The sequence below is a fragment of the Oryzias melastigma genome, linkage group LG10 (genome assembly GCF_002922805.2).
Source record: "Oryzias melastigma strain HK-1 linkage group LG10, ASM292280v2, whole genome shotgun sequence".
NCBI classification, from domain to species: Eukaryota; Metazoa; Chordata; class Actinopteri; order Beloniformes; family Adrianichthyidae; genus Oryzias; species Oryzias melastigma.
In genome coordinates, this window is record NC_050521.1 from 1,262,244 (window position 1) to 1,285,295 (window position 23,052).

General features: G+C 38.6%; 1 protein-coding gene across 1 annotated transcript in view; it reads right to left on the bottom strand.

Moving 5' to 3' along the window:
• Positions 1 to 5,007: 5,007 nt before the first annotated feature.
• Positions 5,008 to 23,052, bottom strand: part of slc7a11 (solute carrier family 7 member 11) — a 21,476-nt gene continuing 3,431 nt past the window's right edge. The window contains exons 2-12 of the mRNA XM_024284190.2: positions 20,887 to 21,013; positions 17,538 to 17,653; positions 16,935 to 17,060; positions 15,256 to 15,355; positions 14,065 to 14,109; positions 10,664 to 10,787; positions 9,281 to 9,384; positions 9,064 to 9,160; positions 8,691 to 8,840; positions 7,490 to 7,667; positions 5,008 to 6,100 (exon numbers count right to left, since the gene is read on the bottom strand). Coding sequence (XP_024139958.1) covers positions 6,045 to 6,100; positions 7,490 to 7,667; positions 8,691 to 8,840; positions 9,064 to 9,160; positions 9,281 to 9,384; positions 10,664 to 10,787; positions 14,065 to 14,109; positions 15,256 to 15,355; positions 16,935 to 17,060; positions 17,538 to 17,653; positions 20,887 to 21,013 — 1,223 coding nt within the window. The 3' untranslated portion in view covers positions 5,008 to 6,044. The remainder of the gene's footprint in view (positions 6,101 to 7,489; positions 7,668 to 8,690; positions 8,841 to 9,063; positions 9,161 to 9,280; positions 9,385 to 10,663; positions 10,788 to 14,064; positions 14,110 to 15,255; positions 15,356 to 16,934; positions 17,061 to 17,537; positions 17,654 to 20,886; positions 21,014 to 23,052) is intronic.

Below are 23,052 nucleotides of genomic sequence, written 5' to 3' on the forward strand. Positions count from 1 at the left end.
CAGAGCCTGCGTGTTTTTATCACTTTTCAATAATATTCCATAAAGAGTTTTACAGAGTAGCCTATATGTAAACGTTACAAGTGAACAAACCATTGACTGTATGCATATGAACTGGACATAGCAAGCGTTGAGGTCCCCCATAGGAATGTATTACCTCTGGCCCTCCAAAATCAGGCTAGAGCCTTTGCCGTCACTTCCCGATTTGTCCACCACCATATTGCAACCAATTGCCGTCCCTCGACAGCGATTAGTCCAATTCAGTCTGAGTCACATTTTTAGTGTCGCCTATTATGAGTGAGCTTGTTCCGGCTTGTTCGAAGCCCCTCCCACTGAACGGGGAGAATCTGTCAATCAAATGTTAGAGGCGGAGCCAGCGGGAGCCACATGCTTTTACTGAGGCATCTGATTGGTCGATTTATAACTTGATTAAATAGCGATAAAGAAACAATATCTTTGAAAAAAAAACTTGGATTATAAAGAATGTGCATAAATGACTGAGAAACTGTCTATTTCTCATTGGAAATCTATGGGACTTTGGCCTTCCTGCAACCCGCGGGTACTTCCTGTTTGGAACACGAGAGGGGAGGGGTTGCTCAGTCCAATTCCTATTTATACAGTCAATGGAACGAACTATCACTTTGGAGCAAAACTGCAATCTTTGTCAAACAAACCTGATTAAAAAAGTCCATCTGTGTAGTATATTTAGAAGAATGTGTTTTAATTTTTAACAAAGATCAAAGCATGTGTCCTGTTGTACTTTACCTGTCCTTTCAGTGTGGGGGCTTCATGTTTGGGGAGTGGACTGCTGGGGGGGCTCTGGAGGCCTCAGGTCACTTTGAATTAGAGGCTTCATCGGATGTCATCGTCCTGAGCAGAGCTTTGCTCACCAGACCATAGTCCCACACTAACCGAGCTGCACCTCCTCATTGTGCATGTGTGTGTGCACACTCATCAGTCAGCCTCCCCGCAGCCTCAGGCCAAGCCCCCCCCCTCGGCTCCTCTGCAGCGCATTTACATGTAGAAACAAACAGAGCACCTCCGTCTCGGCTTCACAGAGGAACACGACTCACTCCTTCGGTCTGTCACTTCCATTTGGGGCATGCTAGCCCTCTGGGCTGACCCCTCTTACCTGGGGGTAGGTGGGCAGAGAGGGGGTTATGGGGACGACCCTGCATCTTTAAGGTCCAGCATCCTGCGGAATGTTTACAGCGCCCATTAGTCACAGTTTACGACAGGAACTGCCAAGAAACACACACACCACCTCTGCCTTCACGGAATCCAACACACACTCATAAAAACACACTGCTGCAACCTGTCACAGCAGAATTCTGTTCTGCTGGAGGTTTTTTCCTAATCTTCCACTTGGAGGAAGTTTTACACCACTACCAAGATCAGTTCAGGCTTTACACCAAACCAGAATACTTTTTTCAAATATATGTCTCTAGAATTTAATTTTTTATAGTTTATTCTATGTCTTAAAGGGGCCATACCATGAAACATGATGATCCGTTCATGCATTTCTGAGCGCTCTCAACAGCAGCCCCTCCCATACCCACGAAAACAAGCAGGTCCTCTCAATCTGACGTCACAGAGTGAGATAGCACCTTTCAGGAAGAGTCTGCTCTGTCAGCACCGCCCCCAGTCCAACACCAACATCCAATTTCTCCACTAAGATAGTGGTGATCAGCAAAAAAAAAAAAATCAGTTTAGATTAACAGTTCCACGTATCTTCCAGTTGTGTCCTGTCTTGAATAAAATTTAGTTTGGGGTTGGATCTTGGTAGTCTTGGTTTGTGGGCTTTGTTTATTTGTTTTCTTTAGGTAGTTTCGGTTAGGGGGAGCTGCTGACTCTGACGGTCGTCATGTCTAGGTCAGCAGTCTCCATGACTTATTTTATGTTTGGTTAAGGAGCCACCATGGAGAGATAAAAGAGACACATGTGGATCTGGAGCCACAGTTTGCACACCTCTGATCTAGGATGACATCATGAAATGGGCGTCGGCCACACGCAGCAGGTAGAGCTTCAGGAATTGAGTCATTTTACTTCCACATAGGAAAAAAACTCAAGAAAATAATACATTTGTCATTTATACTTTGTAAATAATCTGTTTAAGATTTTTTTAAGTACTACAAATCAATTATTAAAAACCTGAAATGTGTTTATTTAAAACGTTAGGCAGAGTCAAAGAAAAAAATCTATTGAATCTACTGTGTGGCATGCACTAACAGAGAAAATAAAAACTTTTAATCATTCTGTTGTTTTTCATTCATAAATAATTGCTGATGTAAATATTATTTTGTTTTAGAAAGTCCTTTACTGTCATTTTAAAATGTAACTGAGAAGATTCACTATTCAGAAAAGGTCACTGTGTTCTGTTGTTCTTCAGTTTAGCTGGAACTTCCTGTTCTATTAAACTGTGTTCCTTCATTAAACTCACTTCCTATCAAAGCTCTCACTTACTCTTAGTTTAGAAACTGCCTCTGTTGTTGGTTTGTGCTGCTTTCTGGTCTTCACCTGTTCTCCCATCATGCTGTTCTTGTCATTATCTCGGTGATTAAATAGACCTTTCAAATTTGCATTTGGTGTTGTGCCCCTGCAGAAAGGGGGAGGAGCTACAGTATTTGTGACTCATGCTGATCAGCTTTTCTTCAGACCCTCAGCTCTCCGTGGTGCTCTGAGGTTCTCATGGACTGATCCATCACATTCGTTTAGAGGAGGTCGAGGATTCCACATCGACACATTTGACCTGTGACTGATGGGTGACTCAGGCCTCACCCTCAGAGAGGAAATTAAGTCCAGCTCAGTCTGATCCAGATCTGCAGGAATGAATGCTTTCCTTGTGTGAGCCAGTGTTTAAAGAACAATATCAGGGTGGATTCAGGTGCTGGCATCACAAGGAAAACACCAAGACAGAAAACCGAAACCCCAAAAAGAATGAGATGTTTGATGTAAAAGATTTTAAAAAATTCCAAACAGGAGCAGAGAAGTTTCAGCTCAGCAGGAAATAACAAGCTCAATGAAGATGTGTGATTCATGTGTTTGTAGCCTGAGTTGACCCGCAAACGGTTTCTGAGGGACTCTGCAGGGCATGACTGCAGCACTGGCCAACGTCTTCTCTCATGCTTCGTCATCCCAACATCTCCCTTCCTGCATCCTGAATTGTCCGCTCTCCCCATCCTTCATTTCTTTCTCTTCAGAGAGCTCATTCATCTGTTGCCTGTCACTGTTTATATGTAACCTGAGATGCAAACTCTTTTGTGAGGAAGGTAATGTGAAGCACTGCAGCGCCCCCATGTGTCTCCAGGTAGAACTGCACCAGCAGGCAGGTTTGAGGGAATTGAAGGAAACATTTGGAATAGAAAGACCTGAAAGCAGACGTGTGTGCTACTGCAGAAATATTTCAGTCAGAAGCTGGTGGTGGACATTGTTTGGACATGTATGAATTCTGCTAACATCTGCAGTAGCTAAAAGTAGCTTCAGCCTCGGTGGTTCTGACCCAGCTAATCCCAGTCCTGCTGGATGATGAGTGTAAAACAGCTGACATGAGGATCAGCGCTTACAAGTCCGAGGATAAAACAGTGGAATGTCCTAAACATAGCTCATAGGAATGACAGAATGGAGAGACATCTGAATCTGGAAAGGTCAGACCTGTGACCCCCCCACTCTAAGCCCCTGACAAGAAAAAGTTGATGGATGGAAAGAATTATTCTTTTTTTCTAGAAATTACTCAGTAAGGGTTTAGGGACTGATAACAAAGGACACAATAAAGTTAGTAACCTCGCCTCAGTTCAACAACGTTTTGTGAAAGTTCCCAATTGTTAAACTAAAGCGTTACTGTTAGCCCCTCCCCTCCGACTTTGTCTTTAGGTTTAAAAGAGATTCTATTAAATAAGACTGAACAAAACCGGAAGGAAACATTCTTTCTGGTGGAGCTTGAATTGCTTCTCTTCTCTATGGAGCTTTAAGGAGCTATTTGGGTCAATTTCTTACTGAACTCAACCCAGCGAGGAGCCACAAAGTCTTACTTCACCCGTTAGAAAGGTAGAACACTGATTTTTTACTGTCACCATTAGGATAAATATGAATTAAGTATTGTTTTTATTTGCACAAAAAACATAAACATATAGAGAAAATAGCCCTTTTTACAAAATCTGAAAGCTTGTAACAGAAGTTCACAGGAATTCCTTTCAAAATAAAAGATACCACATTGGACCATCTTGCAACAAATGTTGCATGAAAAATGTTAAATGATTAAGAAAAACTGTTAATTTTACTATTTGTGGTGCAACTCAGCCAGAAATTAATTATCAAATTAACTAAGTGATCATACTGGATATTCACTTAAAAATCTTGAATTTGTTCAAAAATAGAAAATCTAAATTGTAATCTGGTGTGCTCTAAGCATTAATTCTTTTTTCTTTTTTTTTTTTTGCAACTTTATGTGCAAAAATATGTAAAAATATTTTATTGCGGCTTTGTTAAACTACAAAGAAGTTTATGAATAATTAAAATTCAGGAATATTATTCCAGAATAATTTAACTTAAACATTAAATAACTTTCAATATTTTACTCTCCATGAAAATATATTTTTTCAAAATTAGACAAGCTAGAAATAAGCGCACGATAACATCAGACCATCTGGAGGGCCGGATAGAATTACCCAGAGGGCCGGATCCGGCCCCCGGGCCTTGATTTTGACATGTGTGCTGCAGTTGTTAGAGTTTCAGGTTGTTGATCAAGAGGAACAAAAATAATTTCATTGTATTGTTTTTTTTTCTCTGGAACCAGTTCCTTCAGGATGAAGATGGGGGTAGACCCTGGTCAGTTCACCAAATCATTACAGACATAAACTTATACCTGAGTGACATTTAACGTTGCCAATCAACCAATTAACAAACAAACTCCACACAAAAGATTTGGATTTAAATCAGGGTCTTCCTGCTGTTAGGTGATAGATCTAACCTGTACACCACCAAGACAAAACTCAACAAAAAAAATGTAGTCAGTTTTTCCTTCAAGTGCCTCCAGCATTTATTTAACATAAAATTGCAATTTAACCAATGTTATTGAAAATGCTTTTTACTTTTACTAAAGTTACTAATATTTACACATTTTTAATCATAAAACTCCTTGTTAATACTTCCTGGTTTCAATCGAGGAGTGAAATAGAAGAATGATTCAAGGTAACATTTCATTGAATGGGTATGTTTGCTTTAAAGTACAGATAATGCCCAATAAGAATTCAAAAAGTTCAAAAGTTTGACATTTAGCTTCTGCAAACCACAAGGTCAGACTTCATGCACGTTCATTCACTTAAGCATTTCATCAGTTCAGTCCAGCACACAAAATGCAACAATTACAAATAAAACATTTCGAATGAATGTTAAAGTTATTTCAAGTAATTAATACCATGTGTTACTGACAGATTTTTTGGTGTTATCCTCTGTTATGATGATCGATTGTGGTGAGGAAACAGCAGGAAAGTGCGGGAAGGGAGCAGTAGTGTTCTTTGTTTCTCAAACTGTTCAATCTCCAATCCCACAAAAGACCCGAATGACACCATAACTCCAACGTCCTTTAATCGACTCTCTTCTGTGAACGAAGGTCCATTTCCACGGATCGTCTTCACTTTGTGCCGTTCATCTGATAGCAAGATGACTGCTGTTTGTGATGGTGGTACAATGTTATTTTCTTTGCAGTCAGAGTGTGAGCAGGATGGTCTGTTGAGAGCTTAGCTCTCTTCCTCTGGTGGTAATAATGACCCTACAGACGTGCTGACCTTAGAGTTTGGTTCAGATATCCGGAGAAGACAGATCTTGAAAAATTAGATGAATACATTTAGGGGTAAAAGGCATATGATTCTCTTTTATGGTACAAAAAACTGTTTTGTAGTTACATACTAGTTCATAGTCTTACAGCTGCTGACTCCGCCTGATAAGTTTATATAAAAACGTATTCTGGACGCATTCAGGTTGCCTGAACCCAAATGAATTGAGACTTTTTTTCTGAGGTTAAAAAGTGGTTGAAGAGATGATGTCCTCCATCATTGGTCAGCAGGAACCACCTCCAGGATGATCTGCAGGGTTCTGTTGATGGAGTCTGTTGACACAAACATCTATATGAGACCTCTCAAGAAACAATCACCTCATCTGCCCTAAGCTGAGCGAGATCACAAGCTCCAAAGTTTCAGGATCATCATAAAGAAAACAAGTTTTAATTCAGCATGAAACTGAAGAAAAACAGAGCAAACTCCCTAACAGGGAAAATGACTGCTACCATTACTGGAGCTGCAGATCATGACCTGGGACTTGTTTGATCAATCACAAAATTCTGTAACACTGTAATACCTTGATTAAACCTGTAGGGGGCACCACACGGGCGGTTTTTGGCTTTATTTCAAGAATTAAACAAGTGTTTTGTCAAAAATGTTTCAAAAATGTGGCAATGACCAACAGACAGCACTTTTAAAGCTCCATTCATAGAGATCAACGACCAAAAAAATTTATTTAGGGTTTGGTTACGCTTTAAACACAACAAGGAAAAAAGCGTCTCACCACTTTTCTCCTTCAGAATCTGCTGGAATTACGTTAATTACGTCAATTAAGAATTACAGTAAATCAAAGAACATAAACACTGGAGCTCTGGTGTTAAAGGGTTAAATAATGGTTAAATAAAAATAAATTAATCTAAGTACACGCTGGCCTCAGTGTTGAAGTGTCTACTTTTAATGAAATGTCTATGTAAATGCACACATGCGTGCTACACAAAACATTAGGTCCATTTTCGGGCTCTCTGTATAAAACAGTTGCCCTCTGATTGACAGTTAAACCAGGTCACACTTTGACCCACCTGGGACTCGGACTTGGTAATGACAGATGAATAGAGGATCACTTTTGTTTAGTCGCTGAATGCAGCAGCAAGTATCCCTCCCACACATAATGCTCATCAAATACTATATTTATTCTCCTTTATTCTTCCTTTACAGCTGTCCAGCTATCTTCTCATCATCACCCCATCTCCTGCCTCTCCATATGACAGAACCTTTAAATGATTTTGACTTAATTACATGACATAACACAGTTTCCCAGGTGAACCCAGAGGCTCATGGTTGTCCTCCAGAGAGGCGTCAGCGTGTTTGATGCTGGTGGTAACCAGGCAGAAAATCACCCAGCTGCTGTAGACAGAAGTCTGTTTGACTGTTGTGAATTAATGTTTAAAATCGCATTTCTCAGAAATCTCCATTCAGGGATGGCCGATACTCTGTTCTACTGGAGCGATCGTGTTAGTGGGTAACACAGAAAGGGGAAACACTGCTAGCTGCCTGTCCCGGTGACCCTCTAGTTGAAGGTCGATTGGCCACTTCTGTTGTTTCTGACCTCGTAGATACAAAAAACAAACAGCAGGAAGGTGAAACCCAAACTTTGGTTAAGATAGATGCTCGTGTCTGGATCAGTGCAGCTTCAGGATAAAAACAATGGAGCGAGTTACCTATGGCCCTCTGAAGCCACTTGGGTCTGTTGTTGAAGTGAATGAAGACATAATATGCAGGGATGCCGGTGAGAGAGATGGCAAACCCAATCCCCGTGTTGACTGGGTCCGAGTACAGAGAGAGGAAGACCATGAAGAAGCAGGTGAGGCAGAACACCACTGGGATGAAGAGCGGGACCTGCAGCCAGAGCAGAGTCATGGTCATCATATGAAATGGAGTTTATTAAGTATTTTAGTAACACTTCATAATAATGTTAGTTAATGCATAATTAAGCATGAATTAACTATTATGTAAAGTGTAAGCCAATTTTACACATTACTTTGTATTGATAAGTGGAATAAAAAAAAATCATTTACTGTTTGGTGACCCTTTAATACATTGCAATACTATAATAAAAGTGTCCCTAAGCAGTTACTTAGCATTATGCATGCATCAACATTTTAGTCACTATATATCTAAAGCCGTATTAATGTCTGAAGTACTTATTTACCATGGCAGGTTATTCTACTTCTTATTAAGGTTGTAAAACCTCATAAGCATTATATAACTTTTACTTAATCATATTTAAAAATTATGAAATGATTATATGAACCTTGTTGTAGAGTGTGAACATTTATGCCTTAATAAAAATCTGACAATCGTTGGTAAACAGTAATGAAAGTAATGCATAAAGGTGACGTCAACACTTTATTGAATAGTTAATTAATGCTTAACTATTCATCAACTAATATTAATAAAGGGACCCTTGATGTAAACTGTATTTTTAATCCTACATGTATATGCAATTAAAAGTGAAGTTAAACGTTAACCTCATAAAGAGGTTTTCCATCACGTAAGGACAAGAAAGCATCAAGAAATGTGCTTTCATGGATCAAATACATTTGTGTTGGAGTGATAGTTTGGTCACTTTTACTGACTTCTTTGTGTGTGTGCGTTTATCAAAATCAAAACTATTCAAAAATGCTTTAAAGAAGATAGTTCTTGTCTGGGTTCTGTCCATATATCTCCCAGTCTGGTAGTTTGTGTCCAACTTCTTCCTGCTTCCCAGAAGCTTCCACAGTGAAGTTTGGTCTGAGCCCATTTCATGGTCTGTAATGTCTTTCAGGTGTTTAATGATAGAAGCAGATGTGTAAGCTGTCATTTCTGACTGTGGATGCGGGTGGGTCGGCCTCTGTGTTGTGGGGGTGCAGTGCCACTCACCTTAAAGGGGCGGGGCAGATCAGGTTTGGTGTAACGGAGGTAGATCAAACCCAAGACCACCACACCGATGAAGAACCAGCGCAGGAAGCTCATGAAGTTCAGCAGGCTGTAGATGTCCCCCACAAACAGCTGGATCACGGTCATGGGATACTGCTCTCACACAGAGAAGATCTCATTAGTCCTCGTGTCCATACCCCAAACATTTACAGTTTTTAGTGGCAGGAAATGATCCAAAGTCCTGTTTAAGTAGGACTAAAAGTTAGGAACACAAAAATCGCCGCTACTGCTTGTGACAGACTTGAAGATGGAATTTAGTCTCCAACCTGACATTTGAGATGGTTTTGTTCCTGACCCATCACAACTGTAAACTGACCAGTATGAGAACAGCAGCCAGCGGCGTGTGTCTGCGCACGTGGATCATGGACAGGACCTCCGGCAGCTGTCCCTCACGAGACGCAACGTAGAACATTCTGGAGAAACAAGGACCAATGACAGTTTCCAAGAAACTTCTTCTGTGATTTGATCCTGATCTTATCTGGTTATATTACGACATGGCAGCTGAGATTGTGAACAAGGATGAGGAGGAGTACCTGGATAAAGCAAAGAGGCAGCCGTTCATGGAGCCATAGCAGGACAAGGCCACGAAAACAGGGACAGCTATGGAGAAGTTCCCCAGCAGCCGCTCTGCAAATGTCTGCATCAGAAAATGAGGTGATGAAGCAGAAGGTTTCAGCTAAAAGATCAAACACGGATCTTCCAGAACCTTCATACACCAGACCATACATCCACGTGAAGAACCAGGCTTTGTGAAAGCGGCTTTCTGGTCTCTGTTGCATTTAGTTTCACCATCCCTGGTGGTGTGTTTGTGTATGTGTGAAGATTCCAGCCAAATTAAGTCAAAACATCTGGTGACCGACAGAAAAACAAGTTTTGTAATTTAAAGTAAATAAATAAATAAGAAAAGTGAAATTTATAAGTTTGTAAAGATCTTTTTCAAAAAAGAAAACATGTCATTCAATCTGGGTGAAATGTTATGTCGACGAGACAAAAGTGCTCGGAGAGTTTCCCGTAGACTTTGCGGACATCCCCCTCAGCTCCAACGCTCCTCATGATTCCCGCAGACGCACAAACCCTCCCTGGTGTATCCGGATCTCTGCGCCTCACGCTCTCCACGTGCGCTGAAGATGATTTACGCGCCTCAGTTCCTAATTGCAGCTTGATGAAAGCCTCTGATTCAAGTTGGAGAACGGAGCAAAGTTTAAATTAAGTTTTGGGTGTAAACTTGTGTGAGGGTGGAGGAACCGACTGTAATCCTGTTATCACATCCTAAGAACACATAAATGCTCTTAGCACCTTTCTTAAGGCGCTGCGAACACTTACGGCGCGCTTGGCAATAAGACTAACCACATTAGAGGGCAGCAGGAGTGGTGCGTTTGCACTAACAGCAGGCTGATCAGGAGCGGTGGCTTTTACAGGAGGCTGTGATGTGATTAGCATTAACACGTCTGTCTGCAGCAATTACATTAACATCCGCAGGGAGCCAGCTTCACAGATGAAGACCTGGGAAGAGCAGGAAGTGTCCGTGTCGAAGTGAGATCACTGCCATGCAGGGAAGAGGTCGTCCAGATTGCCTCTGCTTCATTTGTCCTCATTAGAACTCCATTGACCGCATGCTTTGCAGCTCCAACAGCAGCTGATGCCCGAGGGCCCGTCCTGTCACCGTGTTCTGCTATGGATCTTTGTTCTGCTGTTGGATTATGTGAAGGAGCCACAAACCAGCAAGATAACGATCCAGATGACCCCATTTTTAATGTAAACATGCCTAGAATAGGGTTACAACACCAGAACTTGCAGAACCGGGACTTTCAGACTGGTTCTACTAAGGGTTAAAGTGAAACTTAAATAAGTTGATGCTGTCATAGAAAAATCAGAACATGAGAACCTTCAGACAGATCTGGGACAGACGATCTCACCACAGCGACGGCGTCCGAGGCCAGGAGCTCCTCTGCTGACATCACGGTGTAGTACGCTATGTTGGTCAGCACATAGCAGGAGGTCACAATCGCCATGGAGATGCAGATGGCCAATGGCACAGTCCTGAGGACAGACGGGTGTATTAGAAGAGTTTCTCTACTGTCTGTCCAGACTTTACAAAAGAAAACCTGAGATTCCTCAACATCTCTGTATGCTAACACTGGGTTCACATTATAATTCCTCAGATCATGTGACCAAACAAAAAGAAACACATGAAGGTTTCCTCTGCTCCACGGGTCAGACATGTTTGATGTTGGGGAAGTTACCTGAGTCCTAATGGGTCTTAACCTTGCATGTCCAGACAGGAACTTCCACCTCAGCTTCTGTCTCTTAGTGTTTTAATGACAACAGAAATATCATGAATTATTGTTATCGAAGCTGAGAAGCATGAAGACTCTAAGACCTTATAAGAGCATTTAAACTCCTTTGAGCTTTCAGGTGTTTCAATCATTCTGGTTTGAATTTTGAACTTGTGTTTTGTGTATCACTGCTAACTGTGATAGGATGTTTTTAACACTTCTTTGAGGCACAGATTTGAGGGTCAGGGACATGTGTTGTGATATTAACAATTACTTAGGGTTTTTATTTGAAGTCATGGTAAGTTGTTTTTTGCTGGAAAGGTTTTTTTATTATAAAAAAGATACTAAGAAGCAAAAGATTTTTTTTCCTCCATCACCTTTACCTTTCTATTCATAGTTGGTAAAACTCCAAATTATAAAGTCAATCATTTTGGTCATAAAAACCCTCTGAAAATCAGAATAGTGCTTAGAATTATGACAAACTACAATTCTAAAGACAGAAAGATGATGCACACAATGCTAACATCGCTGAGGAAAAAGAATATAAAGAAAACAGCAGACCTTGTGATCATCCTTTTCACCATAAGATAAAACACTGGTGAGTAAAGGGACGATCTTCTGCTATGATTTCAGACGGTTCGTCTAAAGTTTAAACTATTGGAATTACACAGAAAACACATAAAAGCTAAAAACAACAATGCATTTTTTAAAGAAGAGAATCATAAATGCGGAAAAATCTGGTTCCAGCACATGAAGACAGTAATGAGAGCCAAGAGCACATTAAGTCAAGTTCATGCAAAAGCAAGCCAAAGAAGACGTGGAGCAGTCATTGTAAGACGAATACACACAATAACACAAAATCAAGGAAACTCCAAAAGATGAAAGCAGCAAAAGAGACATTTCTAGATGTTGCCCCTTTGAGAAAATAAAATCTGTTAGATCTGACAATGGGACAGAGTTTGCATGCATTCTCAAGGATCTTCAAAGCTTACAAAATGACTTTTAAAGGTGGAAAGTTGCATACTCAATGAAAAACAGCAACCAAAATAAACAAAAAAAATCCTACTGGGTGTTTGTTAAATAAACATAAAGCAAACAAATTCCCTCTACCATAATAATTGATGTTTTGTGGTTTGACATTATTAAATTAGTTCATTTAACAACTTTAACATTTACTAATAGAGCTTTTGCTAACTCTATGTAATGGGCTTCATGCACGACCTACTTCGGTATGACCGCTCAGTATTTGTCATCGCAGTGCAGCTGCTGATGCAATCGGGAACTGTTTGGTGCATTAACCCAAAACGGAACCATAATCCTAATCTTAACCCTTCCTCCGGGTCCGTGCAGCCAAGATGAGAACAGACTGCAGTAATTAGAAATGTATGTGTGAATACCGTTGTCACTTTTCATTTAGGCTAATGCTAACTAGCATGAAAGACACGTCTGATTATAGATGTCTTTATCTTTACGATCTGTTAGCTGTGTGTCAATAAATCCACAGCAGAAAGTTTCTACATTTGTGTAAATGTAATTTTACGTGTCAGATACAAGCAGTCCGAGACGTGATTCTCTTTCCTAAAACGCCTCAACCCAGGCGATGGTGATGTTAGCAAAGACAGCGAAACCTCGACATCAGCTGAGAGTACGATCAGCATTCCAAAAGTCACTTCAAAGTTTGTTTACTCATAAAAGGCTCTGTTAAACTGGTTCTAAATGTTCTAACAGAGCTTTGTGTCCCATGATCATATACAGTGTTTTGTGAGTACTGGGCGTTTGGTGTTTCAGGAAGGCAAACTTTGTCTTTTGGATGTCATTGTGTACGTATAATGACAAACTAACACACAATGTAAGAAATAACGACAATAAAAGTAAAGGGAAAGTACACAGAGATTTTGTATAGATAGCCGCAACTAGGAGCAACCAAACGGTCTTATTTGAAACCAGAAATTGTAAATCTAATACACTCCAAAACAGAAGGCGGCAGTAAAGTACAAAGCCCAGCTTGTTAAATACTATTGAAAATGAGCCATTCTTTTGTGCCTTTAATAATTTCCATGACAGGGGTTGAAAAAGTATTTTATGAATGCTCACATTGTTCACATTAACAAAAGTACCATTGAAACGTAAGCATTTAAGATTTAAATCTACTTGGTTTTGCTGGATTAGCATGCATTACTGGGGTTGCACGGTGGTGCAGTGGTTAGCACTCACAAGAAGGCCGCGGTTCAAGTCCCAGCTGGGGGACCTGGAACAGAAACACCAACTGGGGACCTTTCTGTGTGGAGTTTCCATGTTCTCCCCGTGCATGTGTGGGTTCTCTCCAGAATTACTTAAATGTATATTAGGAGTACCTTTAAAATGAAGTAAAACCTAACCTTTTAATTTAAGTTGAGATGACTCAAGAAGATTATGTAAATCTGGTTAATTTGCACCTGGATCATCATATTGCAGCAACATAAATGATGTTGTACCAACATAACTGAATTCAGATGACTAACACAAGTGTTTATTACTAAATGAACACATTTTATTTAGACAGAAATAGTTTCCATAATTTTATAGACCCAACAAATGCTTTTTACCTGTAGATGTTAGCTGTCTAAACGGAGCAAAACGAATGTTAAATCAAACAAGGAAGATCCATTAACAAATGGAGACACACAAAAGGACATACTTGTCAAACATGTGGTCAAGTCAAGTGTGGAACGGCAAACACAGACAGATGAGGTGAAACCCAATGACAGACGAGACAGAATTAATACAGACTAGAGCTGACAGTCACACAGGAAAATGACAAGAGCCACGAGGGAATTCAAGAGTCAACAACAAGAGAGAAAAATCCTCAAAGGATCCCTCTGATGGTAATAACAGCTGAATTATAGATGCTTCACCTGCAGAGCTACATCTCTGCTCGTCTACGTTACACAAAGATACTCTTTCTTGTGAAGGACCAGTGTTGGAAACCAGTCTGGTGTGCAGGTTAGACCTGAGAGTTCATCTGTACAGCATTATCTCTGTAGATGTGAGGCAAAACTCACTTTTCTGGGTTCTCCACTTCCTCCGTCACAAAGTTCAGATAAAACCTGCAAAGAAAAGATTTGTGTGATCTTTAACAGAAGAGGGACTCCATCAGATCAGAACATTTATCACAAATTAATTAGAAAATTATCCCAAATCATTGCAGCTCTTGAGGAGATCTACTTGGGAGAATGGACCAAAAAGGCAGCTATATTGTGTTAAAACCTCCTGAAGACCTGCAGCAGGGGTTTGCAACCTGTCTCCGGAGCCACAAGTGGCTCTGTTCTGTTTAGTGTGAGTTTTAGCTTTAATGAAAAATGCTAACAAATATATAAATAAGAGATTAATTAGTTAGATTTTGCCATTTCTGTTTAGATTTTTAACATGTCAAGAATCTAAGCGAAAGAAGTTTAATTTACTGTCAGAAATTCTGTAGACATGTTCTTTAAATTTGTATTTTTAATCTATAGTTAGTCAATAAAAGAATCAAAAAGGTTTATTTTGGTAAATTACACTAAAGCGGTTAAAGTTTCGAGCAAATGTGGTTTAAAGTGATTGAAAATGATTTAGAGTTGTGTGTTTTCAATAAAAAACTCAGGTTATTCTAAATGTTTTAAGTTCTTGCAAAATACATAGATTATTCTAAAATGTTTATTGTTATGATTAAAATGAAAAGAAGCCCACTAAAATCCTAATGGTAAAAAACATCATGTTTGACTGTGTTGTATGTTATTTAGGTAAAGCTGCTGCAGCAGGAGGACCTTTTTAGACATAGAGTGAGTTTTATTTTGAAAGGAACTAGTGTGTGCTGCTGTCAAAGTAAAAATAATTGCTGTTGTAAGTCAATTATTGCAAAAATATTTAACAACGAAATTTATAAATAAATGCCTAATTTAACATCATTGTTCTTAAACGATAAAATGGGATTTTGTGTCTCTCGTTGGGTTCTGGTCTGTAAACTAGACTAAAGGGCTCTTTTAGTGTCAAAGGTTGCGACTCTTCTCAGTTACAACTACTGTTCCATTGCTAAATAACGAGGAGAACTTTTGTTATTTACCAAAAATGTATTTTCTGCTCTATTGTACAAATGAATTATTTAAAAACCAAACAATGTGATTTCCTGGATTTTTTTTTTCCTTTCTGTCTCTCACAGCTGAAGTCTATGAAACACTATTGACCAAACTTATCTTTTATGTGGGAGACAAACCTACCATCCTGCATACGCGTACATCCCAGAGTAGAAGGCCAGCGGCATTCCAGACAAGTTGATGTGGGTCAGGTCAAAGGCATCCTCAAAGTTTTGGGTTTCTCCTGCAAACAGATCCAGTTACATTTAATCACCAGTTTCTCTTTAAGGCTCTGACAAACACATTTCTGTTCTTACCAACAATAAAATGTGTTTTTTTTTCTATGTACATACACATGGAAGAGGTCTGGAAGTTTTGTAGAGTATCTCAGCTTAGACCTGCACCTTTCTGGACTGAGATGTCTGAGGTCTTTCCAGACTTCTATTGTAACTGCTTCTCCAATTTAGAGGTTATTGTTCAAAGTTCTCCATTCAAAACCATCATCACCTCCCTGGTATTGCACCAGTTTCTCATATTCTGAGTATAAGTCGCACCCTGGCTAAACTATAACAAAAACGCGACTTATACTCCGGAAAATACGTTAGTTTGGGGGAACCCACAAAAAAAATATATATACATATATATATATATATATATATATATATATATATTTATATATATATTTATATATATATATATATATTAAGTTAAACTAAAAAACCTAACATGGTGTTTTGTTCTTCGATAAATCACCTGAAGTGTGTGTACGTGTGCATTATGTATTTACATTTTTCAATTCAGGCTTTTATTTATTTTTTTTACATTCCAGTTCACTATAGGGGGTGAAAAAGGCCCTTCACACCTCTTGAGGTAGAACGTTTTAAAATGTATTTAAAACAGGAAAAGAAACTGGAAATCAATAATAAGTAATACAAATATATTTTCATTCAGCGATTAATTTTAACTTAACAAGAAATATTATAAAAATATTTTTTAAAAATCTAGAAACAAGGAGTTCCACACAAACATTCAAAAAGGGAAAAATAAGGTAAAACCTATATTTGATAGAATGACATCAAATTAAATATTAAATAGTGCAATAATCGGTATTTTTCTCCTAGTTCTAAGCAAATGGTTTGTATTTTCTGATCTTTTATTAATCTTATTCTAGTTAATTAAAAGGAGTCATTTTATCACAAAATATCAACAAAATAAGAATATAATGAGAGTACAAGTTGGTCCATCATAATTAATCCTCATAAAATATAAGACCAAAACTTGTTATTAGAACAAAAATCTACATTTTTGCTTCCAAAATAATGACGATAAAAGTCATTCTAATTTGTCAACATTTATTAAACTTTAAAATAACATCCTTAAAATTGAATCAAGAATTATAGTGCAATCTGATGTTTTTTTTTATCAAGTTTTTATATTGCCAAGTGTTTGGAGCAAAATGATTTTAACTCATTTAAATATTAATTTTCTTATTTCTAAATCCGAGCACTTAATGAGATAAAAATTCCCAACTGTGATTTAAAACCCGGTTAAATATCTATAAGTCCTGAAAAGAAGGTATTCAATCTTTACAAATATCAAACATTTTTTTGTACATAAAACACTAAATAGAACCTCAGAGAAGACGGCCCAAACAAATATGAGGGCGGGAGAGGGGTAACATTGGGAAATGTTGCAGCTGCTCACAGCTGCAGCATTTCTGCTCACGCTCTGGTCACTGTGGGTCAAATTCAAAGGAGACCTGCTGCGGTTTATCTCAGTTTGGACCTTGTGGTTCTGACTGTACTGCAAGAGCCGGGCCTCACCTTTGAAGAGCAAGTACACCCCCGGCACGATGATGACGATGATGGCCAGCAGCTTGCTGAGGGTGAGCAGGATCTGGATCCTGGCGCTCCAGGTGACGCTCATGCAGTTCAGGTACATGACAGAGGCTGCAGAGACACGGAGCGGTCAGAACCTCCTCAGCAGAACACCCCAGCTCTTTTGTGTGGCTGTGAAGGTCATCCTCTTCCTCAGATTAATCAATAATCAGATATGATTTGTTCACATTCACTTTCGGAAAAGTCCATCAAAGGAAATTTGACCTTCTGTAATTTTTAAATCTGATGTCCACGTTTTTTATTTAATTGTGTCAGCAGGGTTTAAAGTAAAATAAGCTTGAGTCCTTCATTAAATTTTTTTTAAAGATTAAAAAATGTATTATTTTTTTCCCGCATCCTTCTAAAGATGCTCATTTTCAAGGATTTTCTGATTGATTTAGAAGGGCAGCACAAGGCAAAAAACACTCATGTGCAGGAAATAATCTGATTATTGTAATTAAACCTGATTGCATGAATAATCTGACAGTGATGTGTGTGAATCAGACGATGAGACTCTCGACACCGCTCCAGAGGAGGCCTCATACGTACTGATTCCAATGGTCGTGGCCAGTTTGACGGCCATCGGGGGGATGCCACACGGCATGAAGAGCGGCTCCAGGATGTACTGCCCAAAAGCCAAAGAAATGACCGCCATGGCTGCAGGCCTGCAGGAGGAAGCAAAGGTGAAGCCCACAGTGAGATAAGAGTCAGACAGACTGGACCACCAGCAACACCCTGAGACCTTAACCCTTTAACTGCCTGCTCAACCAAGTGGTGGGGCACATTTAGTTTTTAAAAATATTGATTGTGTGTATGACTCCCTAAGGTACGGAAGCCCTAAAGGGACATATAAGGAAAATAAATGAAGTAAAAAAACATTTTTTTCTTAAAAAAGTAAAGTTAAAATATATTTTTTTTCTGGTTAGTAACTGGTGCACACCAGATAGTAACCAGAAAAAAATGTTTTACTTCAATTTTTGGAAAGTTTTCAGTTTTATTTAAAAAAAATAGAAGTTAAAAAAAAACCTGGATAGTAACTGGTGTGCAGCAGATAGTTTTACTTTTATACTTTTACACAACCACTGTGTATTTTTAGAAAAAAAAAAAAATCACTTCCTATTTTTAGTTTTATTTTAACTTCAAAGTTCATTTAGGGGGAATAAGCAGCAGAAAAAAAAACTTTTTGGATGATTTTTTTCTTTTTGGGTAGTTAAAGGGTTAAATGAGACTCTCCAGATCCTGTGCAGATTGGTTTTGCTCTGGTCTTGGCACAGTAGATTCAACTGGTGCCTGAGATTCTTCTGCAGATCTTCAGGACGTCCCTCAGGTTCAGACAGGAGGAAGAGAGTCAAAGTTTCTCTACTCGAGTTTCATGTTTTTTCTTTTCCTAAAGGTAAAACATTCAAAGATTCCGGTTATAACCGCAATTTCCTGAATTATTGCTCAACAAATGATACATCTACTCTCGTCTGAGCACAGGCAGTGCACTCCGGTTATTATGGGATGGCTGAGCGACCGTCTCCTCTCACGCCTCTGCACCTCGGTTCCCACAGCGGCTCAGAGAATCTATCCCTGTCCTTGTTTTCACTCTCCCTTCATTCCCAGGACGTTCCTTTCAAAGGGCCGGCGTGAAACCCGGCTGCTCCGGATTACCGGCAGACTGTTTGCTCTGCTGTGGCTGCACTGAGTACACACGCCGCCGCTCGCCGTCCCGCCGCTGCCTCCCTCTGGCATCATTGACCTTAAAAAGGGCTCTGCAGACCCAACCGATGAGCTCTTTAGCTTCAGATAAAAAACCCATATATTCTTGTTTCTTTAGACAGATTTAAATGAAGCTCTCCATTGATGCTGGAACCAACAGATCAGCTGGAAACATTTAGTTAAAAATTCTCTTTTTTAAACCTCAAAGAAACCTGGATAAGATAAATTCAACCATTAAGCCTATAATAAATCTTACAGGGAAACTGTTATTTCATTCCAATGTTTTCATTTTGCAAAACATTAATTGGGATTTTTAAACATTGTGAATGGATGCAGTTCAGGATTTTCAAGTTTTCGAACAAAAAGAGTTCTAAAATGTATCAGAAGGGCCAAAGCTGGAGTGTTTTAGTAATCAACCTCATGAGAGAAAGAAACAACATGAAATTAGGACAAAAACATGCTTTCATTTTGGTTTTAATACACTTAAAAAAGTGAAACACTGAATCAATTGATAAACGTTCTTTTATTTTGTCAAACTGAAAATTATTCATTTTCATCAAATTCAAATGATTTACTAAACTTAAACATTTAATTTGATAAAATCATACAATTTTTTTCAAAATATTTTAATTGTAACAAATTACGTAGCTTTTGTCAATTGATCTGATGATTCACTTTTAAAGTGTTCATTGAAAACAAAAGATTTCAAGGACTTGTGTTGTCCTTTTAGTACCAATTGCACCACTAGGTTGATGTCCCTCTATGAAAAATACAAACTTAGAGAAATCCCTCATGTGGAGTCGTTGGTGAGGTTGCTGGAGCCTATCCCATCTACTGTCAGACAAAGGCGGGTACACCCTGAACAGATCTCCAGTCCATTGGACTTTCACATGCACACCTAGAATTTAGAGTCACCAGTTGACCAATGAAGCATATTTTAGGACTGTGGGAGGAAGCTGGAGAAACTCCACACAGAAACCACCCAGCTGGGATTCGAACCAGAATTTCTTGCTGTGAGGTGAAAGAGTTGACCACTAAACCCCGGCCCAGCTAACATATTTGTGCTGAAATCTGCAAAAGTTGTAAAAATAGCTGTGAGGAAATTTAATAAAAAGCTCTGAAAGTTGATCCAAATGTTTTGTTGACAAGAAAATTTTATTTTTTAATGATATTGAATGAGCTGCACCAAAGACTTTGTTAAATTAATCAAATAAAAAAATAACAAAATAAAAACCTTTTGTTTTTTCAGAATAAAAATGTCTATTTTGTTAAAAAAAACATTGTTAAAAAAGAAATACTTCAAAATGTGGATTTTCTTTTATAGTTTGAGCCCTAAAATGATCATGCAATGGAATCAATGGAACAAAACATTAGAAAATGTCTTAACTCTCTTTTTTTTTTAATATATTTTCCTATTTTCTTTTTCTTTTTCAAAGACTCTATGACATGTGTCAAAGTCAAGGCCCGGGGGCGGATCTGGCCCGCTGCGTAATTCTATCCGGCCCTCCAGATCATTTTACTTTATTTTTATTAATTTCCCGATGTTGTCTTGCACTTATTTTTGACATGTATAATTTTGACAAAATATGTTTTTATGAAGAGTAAAATATTGAAAGTTATTCAAGGTTAAAGTTGATTTGTTCGGGAATAATATTCCAGATTTTTTATTATTCACAATTATGTTAAAAAGTTACGGTTTTAAAGTTTTAAGATTTTTTTGTATGTGTTCAATAAATGTTCATCCTGTTCAGCCCACGACCTAAGGTGAGTTTGGGATTTTGGCGATTGAGTTTGACATCCCTGCTCTACACAAACTCAATTTCAATGTTTATCTAGTGCAGTACCTGTTTTCAGTCACTAGAGGGCAATAATTCAGATTCATGAGAACAATTTTGTATTTTTAATCTAAGCTTCAAAATGTACTTTTCTGACTTTTGGGATTCTATTTTATTTTCTACTCTGTAAACACAATTCAACATTGGATGAGAAGTTTGAAAAAGCATAAACTTGTGATCTGCACAGACAACTTCCCTCCCTTCTTTTTGGTTGGGGGGGCTGCTGGAATTGAAATCTTTAATTGAGTCTCTTTAATCAGGTCAGAAAGTATGTTTCTTTTTTTTTTCTGAGTACAAGATTAGGGGTGGGGTTCTTTTCAGTACTGACGTGAAATGACTTACCTCCAGGAAGTGGTCATTACCTTATTGCGATTAATTCGGCCCAGAGCCTGATGAAGGCCATCTGTGGTCCAAACGCCTCCAGGATGTAGGTGTAATGCCCCCCGGACTTCCTGATGCACGTCCCCAGCTCGGCGTAGGACAGAGCTCCTGCAGGAACGGAGAACGCTCACATGTGAGGGTTCACCTCAGAAGAAGGAAGAGCCGTCACCGAACCTCACGCTCAGAGATGGACGGAGTTACGTTTCATTACAGAAAAAAACGTGAAGGATTACAGGGTTCAGCTGCAGGGAACTGACTGCTTCTTCTACACGTGAGAAACACGTGTTCAAAGATAATTTACCAACTAATTATCTGGTAAAAAGCAAGATTGAAACAAAAGATCAAGAAGTAAACTCAGATTATTTGGTTTGTAGTCATCAAACAGATGGGAATTTGAACCCAATATTCACATCCAAAACGACACGCTGAGCTCTGTCAGAGGATGAAGATTTATAAAACTATAAGAAAAGTTCACCTGTGAGTCTTGACGATCATCATCTTATTTCATTTTATTTAACCTGTATCAATCCAGGCTTGAACTAAACCAGCAGTTTGCAACCTGTAGCTCCAGATCCACATGTGTCTCTTTTATCTCCATAATGGCTCTTTGGCCAAACATGAAATAAGTCATGGAGACTGCTGATCCAGACATGTCGACCATCAGAGTCAGCAGCTCCTAGTAACCAAAACTACCTAAAGAAAACCAATAAACAAAGCCCACAAACTAAGACTACCAAGATCCAACCTCAAACTAAAATTAAAAAAAACAGCAGTGTAAGACTGATGAGGACAAAGAGGGGACAAAGAAAAGAAAAATAGATAAATAAAAGAAAATAGCATTTTTTTTAAGTAAGGATTACTTAATTAGCATTTCTTTAATTTATATCAGTGAAATGTTTAAATTGATTGATGGCTGAGTTGCACATAGATGATAAACTATGCAGGTTTATACATTTTGGGAGATGCTAGGTTCTTTTATTATTTTTTGCTTTGTTCGTGCTAAAAAATAAACATAATTTGTATTTATCATTAAAAAAGGTCAAGAATTTAAATACAAATTTCGTAAAGGCTAAATTAACAATAAAGAAAATGTTGTGTTGCCCTGCGACGGACTGGCGACCTGTCCAGGGTGAACCCCGCCTTCACCTATCAGCAGCAGGGTTAGGCTCCGGCACCCCCGTGACCCCGAAAGAGACAAAGCGGTCAAGAAAATGAATGAATGAATGAATGAAAATGTGGTGTCTCCTTCTAGGTTTTGATCAGTTGAAAACAAGTCCAAATGCCTTTTTTACTGTTAAAGGTTGCCGACCCCCGAACTAAACTAATACATTAAAAAAAATCTCAATCAAATCAAGACAGATTACGAATATTATTCTTATTTTTAACTGTAGTCTTACAAAAGGCAAAACCTCTAGAGAAAGAAAATGAGTTACAGGAAACAGAAAAAAAATCTTGTAAAACAACAGATTTTTTCTTTAAGATAATCACTAAATTAACTTGGAGCTCCAGTGTTTGTATCGAGCCGCTTTTTTCCTTCAGACTCCACTGGAATTTATCATGGTTGAAAGTTACAATATGTTAAAGATTTTGTGTAAAAGCGTCTGGTTTTAAAGGGTTAAAATCGTATTGAAAAACTTTTAAAAAATCAGTTTTAATCCATAAATTTATCCATAAAATGACCTCATCTGATGAAGGACAGGCATTTAAGAGGTCATGTCCTCCTCAGGACTGGAGCTTATATCATCAGAAGATTGTAGAGGTTATTATGGAAACAGACAGACAGAGATGTCACGTGGACATATAGATGGAATTGTCGTTTACTTCTGGTTTTGAATGAATTGTTTCCTTAGGATTTTTTTTTCTCGGGTTAAAATGTTGATAAATTTCAAAAGAAGGATGCAGTTTCTGTTTCAGCACAGAAACTTTATCTGACTTTATCTGTAGCGCTGAGCGGTGGCTCCGGCTCTATCAGCTGATTAAAGACCGCACAGACGCAGAGTAACTCCTCTGCTCTGTTTACAGATGATTTATCTTCTCTATAAAACAGTCAAAGTGTGTGCTCTTTCCAAGAGAAAGACCCTGACACACAAACACAGAATGTGACACGATTTGCTGAAAATGCAAAAGCTGTTTGCAAAATTTTACGT